Source organism: Hibiscus syriacus, unplaced genomic scaffold, assembly GCF_006381635.1.
Source record: "Hibiscus syriacus cultivar Baekdansim isolate YM2019G1 unplaced genomic scaffold, ASM638163v2 tig00003715_pilon, whole genome shotgun sequence".
NCBI classification, from domain to species: Eukaryota; Viridiplantae; Streptophyta; class Magnoliopsida; order Malvales; family Malvaceae; genus Hibiscus; species Hibiscus syriacus.
This window is the reverse complement of record NW_024061980.1, coordinates 2,121,658-2,132,594: the sequence shown is the minus strand read 5'-3', so window position 1 is coordinate 2,132,594 and position 10,937 is coordinate 2,121,658. Positions and strand designations below refer to the sequence as shown.

The window sequence follows — 10,937 nt, the reverse complement described above, 5'->3', positions numbered from 1 at the left end:
CTGCCGGAGGTCTTCCACGGAAGTTGCTCTCAACCTGACGTTGGGGCCAGCCTACTACCCTACTTCCCCCTTACCTCATTGCATATAGGAATAGGGTTTTGTTGTTGTTGTTGTTGTTACACATGTTATTTAATAGAAAAAATTAATACCATTAACGGTTCGACCATTTAAAATGATAACATTTGTAACTTTAAAAATCTATTATAAAAAGTAGTATAATTTAAGCACTTATTTTATATTTAAGCCTAAAATAAGAAATGGATTAATTTTAATGGAAAATTTAAAGAAATTGGTACGAAATCCCATCGTTTTTCTGATATCATATTACCTAACTTAATTTCATTTCCAGATCTCTTCTTCAGAAACTTCAGCTGCACCGAAATAACTCATTTATCTCTCCACCATTGCTCTACCTAAAAAATAATACAATTACCAAGGTAATATATAAAAGTATTTTTCTGAATCAAATTAACTACCAGGGAATCCCAAATTCGTATCCGTTCAAGCTGATTCAAAATCATTCATGGAGAGTTTCAGCGCTGAAGATCTGTCAACCATAGGCGGCATAGCGACTGTGTCTCTCCTTCATTCCTTCATTCCTACCCATTGGCTTCCATTCTCCATCGTCGGCCGTGCGCAAAAATGGACCCTTTCTCGTACCCTTTTCGTCAGTAAGTTCCCTTCATCTCACTGTATTTGCTTTTAGATCTCTAATTTGCATATACTTATACCCAGATTTAAAACACACCCACACACTTTATTTACAGTTGGGAAATTTGTCGTTTCTTTAGTTCTTGTGACCATAAATTACCATGTTTAAGTATCACAATTGATTCTAATATGTTGATTTGCAGTGGATTTGCTTTATGGGTTTCTTTAATTTTAGCAAAACTAAGATATTTTGTTGCAGATAGTTAGATATAAGGGAACCAAATATTGTTGGACGTTTAAACTCTTGGCATTGCTTTGATTGTTCTTTATCTTTGTATTATTGTATATGCGCAGCCGCATTTGGAGCAGTTCTACATGTAATATCCACTTCGATTCTAGGTATAGCAGCCATAACTATGGCGAACACAATTGCTGGCGAAGAAACAGTGCATAAACTTGCTTCACTTTTGCTCATAGTTCTTGGTGGTAGCTATATATTGTTGTTTTTGTCTGGTAAGGGTGGACATAGTCATTCCCATAACCAACCCATGGAGAAAATGGCCGTAGCTGGCCTTGTCCTTGTCCCGGCATTGTCTCCTTGTGCAACCACTCTCCCTGTGTTTCTAGCTGTCGGAAATTCGTCTGCGATGATGATACTTGCCATCATAGTGCTGCTATTCAGGTATACATGATCAAGGATTCTGATTTTTTTATTTTTATTTTTTGATTTGTTTATTCAATTTGATTTTTGTATATAGATTTAGTTGGCATTTGGTAATGGTGGTAATATAAAGAGAGTTTGTTTTCGTGTGTTTCCAATGGGTATATAGCATTGTCAGTTATCCATAAACTGGTGTTAGTACCGTCCAATTAGTTTTGATGTATATCTTCATCATGCATATTAATTATAATTTTTTTCAGGTACATTAGCAAATGAAGATAGTTTTGATCCTATTGATATGTATGTTTGGCAGGAACTTAGAATACATAACTGCACGGGGTTAGAGGCTGATCTGTGCTATTTAAAGAATTTGTGGAAGATATCTAAAACCAGTTACTTTGTTTCTTGAAAACAGTTTGAATGATTTTTGTATTTTTCAGTAGCATCTACCATTTTCTTGGACCTGAGATGTTCACATTATACTTAACTCTTTCTGCAACAATTTTCTACAACCGACTCTAGCTTCAACCATATAATCTACATTGAAATTCTTAACATTAATTGGTAACTATAGCGTTCTTTGCGTAAGATTTTAATATTATGAGGAGCTGATCTAAGTTAGGTCAAATAAAAAATAGTGTTCTACATGCATGTAAGAATTCACTAGCCCTTGTCTGTGTTTCACCCGAGATATATTGAATGTCAATAATCTATGGGTATACTGAGGTTCTGGTTAATCAGACAAGATGATGTATAGATGACATGATTTGCTATAAGCCTATAAGCCAGGCTTTACTCACAAGGCTTTCTTATGTTGACGTTGCCCTTGCAGCACCATAGCAGTGATGACTTCCCTGGTGGCTTTATCCTTCTATGGTGCTAGCCAGCTCAAGTTCCATTGGGTGGAGCGATATGACAAAGTTCTCGTGGGTTCAGTTCTATGCTTGGTAGGGATCTTAACACTCATTTTTCACGATCATGATGGAGACGAAGGCTTGCATGGGCATCACGTGCACAGGAAAATTATTGGTCTTTGAGGACTGCAACATCCTGCAACAAGCTTATGTTTTTTGTTAGAGGATGGCATCATCCAATTTAAACCATCATTGTGCCTTAAGTGGATTACTAGATTGTTCTCTTCTTGCTAGCCAGTCTGGTCTGTGTTTATAGTATGGTCACTTTGCTGGCAATGGTCGATGTTGTTTTGTTCTTAATTGATCACTTACACAGATTAATCTTATAAAAAGCCATTAAAATGCTTATATGACTTGAATGATCTGCAGATACAATGAATTGTCTTCATTCTTTTTTTTACCTTCACTGTTTTTTGTCAAGCCGGGGAAGGGATTTGATCCCTGAGGTCGGCCACTAGTTCTCAGTTTATCTACGTTATCTCTAAGCTATTGTATAAATCATATACATCTAAGCAACAAAGGAAGGGGAACGGTTTCTTCTGCTCATCACTTTTGTCTTGAACTGCAGCAGATAGGTATCCAGAGTAACTAAGAAAGTGTGAAGCTTGTTTTGTCTTATAACATGGCATATTTTGTGTTTCCTAGCTTTTTTTGCCATTTTATACTTGTTTTTGCCCAGATTGGACTTTTACCACTTAAAAAATAAAATAATTGGTTTTATATTAACTCTTCTATAGCTGTGTTAGGTGGCAATTTTAGTCGCATGCGGGATAATTATTTAGTCTAATATATAGGGATCTATGACATTTGTTACAGTGATAAATAACTCGTCACCTTAAAGTGACTAGTTCCATTCAAAAATATTTTTTATTCAAACTTTTTATCTCGATGTGATAAATTTAATAAAAAAATTTATTTTATTTGAATTCGTCACTTTGAGGTGACAAATTTAAATAAAAAATATTATTTAAGTAATCTCGTCACCTTAACATAATAAATTTCTTGAATACTATAAAAAAACCGTTAATCTCAAAATAAACTTCTATATATGTTATTGGGCTAATTAATAAAACTATTTACCCTATTAAGGAAAAAAAAAACACTGCTAGGTCATATCCGTTCATTATTTGGGCCTTAAGTTTCTTTAAAGTGGTTCGGTTACTGATAAACTTGAATGGGTTTTTGATAAATTAATGGATAAAATCAGAAAAAAGTAATAAATATATGGATCACTAATGGTGGATCAAAATTAAATGGAAGATTCTTAGGTGAAAGCTAAGCTAGTAGTAAAATATTTCCACCTGCATAAAAAACTTTCTAAGGTCAAAATCAAACAACAAGGCACCACCAACTCTACCAGCTATTAGTTCATCAATTCATTGCATGTTACTATGTTACTATGTTCTACCAGCTAGTTATCTGATTTTAAGAACTATTCAACTCCCCGAAGCACAAATCAGTGTTCTTCTTTATTACTTCTTTAGAGTTCTTCATTAAATGCGTCTGCAATTTACGACCAAATTAAAAACCAGACCACCTAACACATTTCGATCGCACTCTCTCTGCCTTCTCTCCCCACTTTACATAGCTTTTCTCCCCTGTCTCTGGTCTTTCCCTGCATCTTCGACCACTCTTTACTTGATATATAACTTCCAATCTCACTACATTTTGGTGTACTTCCTTTACAACTTCCTAAGTCACGGTTCAAGATTCTTACTTTTAGGCATTTGGCTACCCTTTCTCCACGGTTTGTCTCTTCTTCCCTTGTTGCCAAGCATTATATTTTCCATTCTCACTCTCAGGCTCAGCTCCTTAGTGTGATGTAAGAGTCTCTGATATTTCTGGCGCTTTCGAGCTTGTTTCACTTGGTCTGTGTTTCAGTTTATCTCAATGGTCATGGGTTTTGAAGTTCATTAATTTGTCCCTTAGATTAGTTTCAAAAGGAAGCATCTTTGGTTTTTGTAAGTATCCCATTGTCAATGTAGTCGAATTCTTTCAGTCTTAAAGTAACTACATTTATGTGTAGTCTTTAAGCTCATTCCAGATTTGCAACTTGCTGTAGAAGCTCTCTATTGCTCTTGTTCCATTCTGATATATTCACTGAGATTTGTGGAGGTAGGAGCTTGGAGACTTTTTTTTTAAGGAATGCAGAGATTCAATTTTGTATATTTATTGTTCCTAATAGTGACTCCATTAGCACAGTCTGATTTTGAAGCACTTTTAGAGCTCAAGAAAGGCATAGAGAAAGTCCTTGGCATCTGATGGGTGTCCCAAGAATTGGTTTGGCATCACCTGCAATGAAGGCCATGTGACTTCAATCACTCTAAACGACTTGGGTTTGGTTGGAAACTTCAGTTTCCCTATCATTGTTGGTCTTAAGTTGCTTAGAAATTTATCCATTTCAAACAACCAGTTGATGGGAACTATCTTGAACATCGGCTTGATTCAGTCTCTCGAGTTTTTGGACCTCTCGCTTAATGCCTTTCATGGGGCTATACCATCAAGCGTTGCCTATTTAAAAGATTTGGTTCTGCTTAATCTTTCTTCAAATAGTTTTGATGGCACATTTCCCCTGGATTTAGCTACCTTAAGAGGTTGAAATATTTAGATTTTAGATCTAATTGCTTTTCTGGGGATATCATGAACCTTTTATCCCAATTGGAAAGTGCAGTGCAGTGCAGTTCATGTGGACTTGAGCAGCAACCAGTTATCTGGTTCACTGGACTCGGGACTTGGAAGCTCCAGTTTTATTTCCTCGATTCGGTATTTAAATATAAGCTGGAATTTGGTGGGTGGAGAGCTCTTTTGTAACCCCTAAATCCAACCTAAAAGATATTAAGTCGAATCTAGAGAGTCATGAAGAAACTTGTGTCCCACAAAATGCGTGCTTAATTTAAAACTTAAAAATTAATACTATTGTTATGAAATATTCCTCAAATTCAAACTTCAAGATTTTATTAAAGCAAATGTCCGTGAAAAATCTTATAGAAACAATAATCATTTAGAAACATGCATAAACAGTTCCAAAATTAATTGTAATGTACAAGTCCAATTACAAATAATAAAAATAATTCTAAAAATAAATTAATATCTGATAAACGAAAAGTAAAACAAAAAATAAATAATAATTTATCTGAAACTAAATATGATTCTCCAAGTATCGAATCTCCTATGTCCGAGTATCTGAAATAGATAAACTAATAGGATGTAAGTTAATAAGCTTAGTGTGCATCTGAAGTGCAAACAAACATAAGTCATAGTATAATCCGAATTAACCAAAATTAATCATAGTCCGAATCAATAATGATAACCATATATTTGAATAATATGCAAATACTCATACACCCACCCATACTTCACCACTTCATCCAAAAAGTAGGTTCCCTAGAACCACTCTAGAACCACTCTAACTACTAACACCAGTCGAAGTGAGATCCACCACAAAAACAGAAGTCACTGAATCCGAAGTGAAATTCATCCTATCAAACTTCCCCCATCAAAATTCGTCCCAATATATTATGCAAATGGCGCACACATCCAATATCCAATCCAATCCGAATAACGCATATATAAATAACACATACTATAATATCATATATCCGAATTTTGATATAAATCGAATGTAATAATTACATATACAAATAATCCAAGTCGATAAATAACACATATCACATATGATACTTTTCTAAATTTCAACCTATACATCAATGTCACATAACCATCATACTCGAAAATAACTTTCAATCAACATACTATTTGAAATATAATCAATTCAACATTACCATAAAATAATCATGCTTCCACTCAAATTCCGACAATCAAATAATTATCACAAACAAGATTTAGCACCTTAGAGACACACTTCGACAAAAATAACTAACGATAACTACGTCTCCCACCGTCAACTCGAACAGGAGGTCGGTCCGAATCAATACCTACGACAAATAATTTAATCAACTAAATTATCCTAAAATTTAGCTACGAAAATAACATACTAAAACTCGTCGGTTAATACTCACAATCACGAGCTAAACGGCTCGATTTGAAGTTCGTGGGTAACTGAGTCGGCAACTCTATTCTCGGCTCAGAGTTTCCTGCAACATTACAACGTCCGAATCAATATCTAATTAACCCAAATATTTCAGATTGAATTTAACTACGAAAACGACGATCTCCAATTCAAAATGAAATTTAGCAGCGGTATTTGGTTCGAATAACGCAATCTGCCAGAATGGAAATAAGGGCTGAAGGCGACAAGGGTGCGCCGAAAGTAGTACAAGAGGGCCAGCGAACTCACGGCCACGCTCTCCGTGAGCTTAAACGGCCGGCCACCAAGGACCCTTCGCTTCCAAACGGCGATAGAATTAAAACAAGGCCGACGAGGGTCTGCCCGGAAAATTTCCGGCCAGTTAGGCCTTCCACTCGCCACTTCTGGACACGCCATGGCGACGGATGATTCGCGAGCAAAGCCTGCTGATTTCGTGCGAACGAGGCTTCAGGTCGACGGCAACAAGAACAGGGTTAAAGAAGACGGTCGGCGAGCTTACCTAACCGGTCGGATGGCGTGAATGGCGGCGAGGAAGTGAGCGGCGGATTCTTAAAGGGGGATGGGCTGCTGCTAGGGTTTTTTTTAAATAAAAGGGAAGAGCTGCGCAGAGTTATAAACGGGGGAGGGGAGAGTTTGATATCCAATAAAATTGGTATAATTTCAAGGTAGGCCATTTAACTTTATAGTTATTTTCGAAAATGGATCCTAACTCTATAAGTTTTCAATGTAACCACTGATTTCAAATTAGGAGTTTAGGTTAAAATTTCCCAAATTTTAGGGTTTCAAGATTTGGTAAAAATTGGGGTGTTAGATATTTTCTCATGATGGAATGCCATATTTTGACAGTTTAGAAGTTTTGGATGCTAGTAATAACCAGTTATTGGGAACCATACCTTCTTTCAATTTTATAGTCTCTTTGAGGATTCTTTGGTTGGGGAACAACCAGTTGTCAGGATCACTTCCGGAAGCTCTTTTGCAAGAAAGCTCCATGATCTTATCCAAACTCGATCTCAGCAGTAATCAACTTGAAAGTGTTCCCTTTTTAACAGCCTGTGTCATGTTATTTTACTCTCTTTATTCTATAACTTCAGTGAGCAATTGTATCTGTCAATGTGTATTGTGCCAATCCTGGTTTGCTTTATATTATAAAATTTACCATGCCTTGCTAATTAAGCTATGTGCACATTCTTGGGGCGTCCCATTATGCCTCTTTACCTAAGGCATTTGCTCCTTTGATAATATAAGATGCTCCCTTTTCTTCCAGCTTTTGGAAAGTATTGTAGTCTTCATATCTTCAATTAAAGCGGGGTAGAAAATATGTTTTCTTTTTCTTTTTCTGGCTTCCCAAAATTGGAAACAAGTTATCAGTGAAGGATGTGTAATTCAAAGTCAGTTCTTCGAGGTTCCATATGCCAATTACTTTCGGTTCAGTGTGTTATATTTTCACCCTTTTTTTAATGATTTTTTTCTTCATGAATTCACATCCATGTCAGGGCCAGTAGGAAGTATGACCTTATCAACTCTAACGAAGCTCAACATATCATCAAACACTCTCGGGATCCTTGCCCTATAGGATGGGTCATTGTGCTGTAATAGACCTCAGTAATAACAAGCTCTCAGGGGACTTGTCTAGAATCCAAGGTTGGGGGGATTATGTGGAAGTTATTGAATTGAGTATAAACTCAATGACCGGGACCTTGCCGAACCAAACTTCTCAATTTCTAAGGCTGAATACATTCAAGGTATCAAACAACACATTGCAAGGTACTCTCCCTGAAATTTTAGGCACATACCCAGAATTTAAGGTCGTTGATCTTAGCCTCAACCGCCTTAATGGATCTCTCCTTCATTGCTTCTTTATGTCAACTAAATTGACTGATCTCAATCTCTCAGGCGATAACTTTACTGGTTCAATACCTCTTCAGGAAATAAAGAACATGCTTTTGGTAAGTTCTGCCAAAAATTTGAGCCTGGTGACTCTTGATCTGCCTATTAACTCGTTAACACGCAGCTTGTCCCCAGAAATCGCCAAGTTCCATAGCTTGGAGGTTCTTAACCTATCCAACATCAAACTCGAGGGCAGCATCCCTGATAAACTTCCTAGTGAACTGAAAGGATTCAATGTGTCTTTTAATAATTTCTCCGGTACTGTACCAGACAACTTGAGGGAATTTCCTGATTCATCGTTCCATCCTGGAAACTCTTTATTGAAATTTGGTTCCTTTCCACTGTCACCAAAAGGTTCTTTCAACCTGAATTTGAATGTTCACAGATCTCAGCTGAAACCTGTCACCAGAATTACCTTGATTGTAGGCTTGGTTGGTGCTTCTGCTGTAGCAGCTCGTGTGTGTAATGATTTATTATAGGAACCACTGGCAGGAGACTACAAGCGAGGGTATGAAAGGAAACAACGGCAGAAAAACCGTACCTCAAGGAGAGTATTTCCATTCTCATACATCAACTCCTTCCAGAAGCAAGGATTCATCATCGTGTTCATTTAGTTTCCGTCAAGAGCTTTTGTCATCAACCAAAAAGGGTTCTTCATATGATCATGGAAACAGTTCATTCGTCTTAAATGACCCTAAATACCTCGGTCACCTCAAGTCCACGAGAAGCGATGAAGGATTGGCTTCACCCTTGTCTATCCTGTCATCTTCAAATGTATCTCCTTCAAAAGACCGATTTCCATTTGAGGGATCGAGTCCACTAGAAGTTTGTTCCCCTGATAAACTAGATGGGAATCTGCATCTCTTTGATGGATCTCTAGCATTGTCTGCAGAGGAACTTTCACGTGCTCCAGCTGAAATTATTGGAAGGAATTGTCACGGGACATTGTATAAAGCTGCACTTGACTCTGGTTGAAGGAAGGGATAGCAAAAGGTAAAAGGGAATTCGCAAGGGAAGTGAAGAAACTCGGGCACATCGAACACCCAAATTTAGTTCCTCTTCAGGGTTATTATTGGGGTCCCAATGAGCACGAGAAGTTGATCATATCAAATAACATAAATGCACGATGTTTGGCATTCTATCTTCAAGGTAAGATTTTGTTCAGTGTGTGATTATAGACTTCTTTTATCATTTGTGATTGAAGATTTTGTTCAAGCTAAGATCATTTGATCCTTTAGATTGAATTGTATGCTAGAATACCATTACATAAGCCATTAATCTTGAATTATTTCATAAATTCTCCTGCAGAGACAGAGACAAGAAAACCACCGTCTTCATCTTGGGATGAACGGCTTAGGGTCGCTATAGATGTGGCTCGATGTCTGGACTACCTACAAACGAGAGAGCAATACCCCATGGCAACCTCAAGTCGATGAATATTTTTTTGAAAACTCCAAATTTGACTGCACGCCTCACTGATTACAGTCTCCATCGGATATAACATCAGCAGCCACAGCTGTACAAGTTCTGAATGCAGGTGCTCTCGGCTATCGCTCCCCTGAGTTTGCTAGCTCGAGTAAACCATGTCCATCCTTAAAAAGTGATGTTTATGCCTTTGGGGTCATATTGATGGAGCTTTTAACAGGAAAATGTTCGGGAGAGAGAGTTTCAGGGAGCACAGGTATGATTGATCTAACGGACTGGGTGAGTTTGTTAGCATCGAAAAACCGTACCGGCGACTGCTTTGATCCTGTGATATTGAAAAGGGGTAACGTCGAAGACACACAAAGGACGCTCGATGCCATACTACAGGTTGCTCTGAAATGCATCCTACCGGCACAAGAGAGGCCCGATATGAAATCAGTTTATGAAGGTCTCTCGGTAATCGTGCTTGAAAAAGATAAAACAAAATGGGTTGTATCTGTGTAGCTTAACTACTAACCCCCCATTTATTGGTTCTTTACTTTAATAAAATGGAATTCATGTCTCAGATTGATTTCCTGGTTGCTAAGTTCTAGCACTGGTCCGGAATTCATATAGCAAATATCATTGGGAGTAGGAAGGAATTAAGTTTCATTGTAGATGGTGGGTTAACCATTCTTTTATAACCCTATGTTTCTTTACCTTTATCTCATAGTTCCCGATACTTTACATTTTAGTGTGTGAACACATAATTTCGTCCCACTCTCATTTTTATAATATATGTTTATTTAACGTAAATATATACACATTTGTAATGATAATATTTTATTACATGATGCAGGCCTTCTGCAGCCCGTTGTGTGGCCCAACAGACCCAACAGTACAACCCAAGTGAACTAGGAAACCCTAGCACCGCATCTGTCTGAACCCAACAAACACAAACGAACTAAATGTTAGTATTTCACTAGGAATAAAACTCTTAAAAATAGGAGTTGTGTCTACTATAAGTGCATGTAATCAACCCCATTTGTAGGGGGAAATTCATAGGAATATACAGAGATTTTGTCGTACAAAATACAAGCTCTTTTTTTACACCCATACATACGAAATACTCGAGCAAAAGACAGTGAATACTACGAGCTTTACACGAGATCCACACACAAATTACACAAAAAATACGAGCAGAATTACACCAGAAATACGGAGGGATTCGAACAGGAAAAAGAGAGGAGAAAACGAAACCGTTGAAGGAACATAAAGCATTTTTTAAGGTATTTTCTTGATTTTCGAAAACAAAAATCAGCAACATTTTTTTTCAATTTTGCATGTACTTCATTCGAAACAGATAGGGTTT

At 37.1% G+C, this 10,937-nt stretch overlaps 1 protein-coding gene, 1 long non-coding RNA gene and 1 pseudogene across 2 annotated transcripts; 2 read left to right on the top strand and 1 right to left on the bottom strand.

Moving 5' to 3' along the window:
* Positions 1–377: 377 nt before the first annotated feature.
* On the top strand, positions 378–2,526 carry LOC120180745. Its single transcript, XM_039186035.1, has 3 exons — positions 378–671; positions 1,006–1,333; positions 2,145–2,526. The coding sequence occupies exons 1-3, from the start codon at positions 524–526 to the stop codon at positions 2,347–2,349; spliced, it is 681 nt and encodes a 226-aa protein (XP_039041966.1). The 5' UTR covers positions 378–523; the 3' UTR covers positions 2,350–2,526.
* Positions 2,527–4,371: 1,845 nt separating this feature from the next.
* Positions 4,372–10,255, top strand: LOC120179721 (annotated as a pseudogene).
* LOC120179735 lies at positions 5,383–6,844 on the bottom strand. The gene is made up of 3 exons (XR_005521641.1): positions 6,524–6,844; positions 6,246–6,320; positions 5,383–6,161 (listed from the first exon to the last, which is right to left on the bottom strand). It is a non-coding gene; the product is annotated as an uncharacterized LOC120179735 (long non-coding RNA).
* Positions 10,256–10,937: the final 682 nt, after the last annotated feature.

Coding starts and splice junctions, on each gene's coding strand:
- LOC120180745 (XM_039186035.1), top strand. CDS start 524: ATGGAGAGTTTCAGCGCTGAAGATCTGTCAACCATAGGCGGCATAGCG. Junction 672..1,005: donor TTCTCGTACCCTTTTCGTCA/GTAAGTTCCCTT, acceptor GTATATGCGCAG/CCGCATTTGGAGCAGTTCTA. Junction 1,334..2,144: donor ATCATAGTGCTGCTATTCAG/GTATACATGATC, acceptor TTGCCCTTGCAG/CACCATAGCAGTGATGACTT.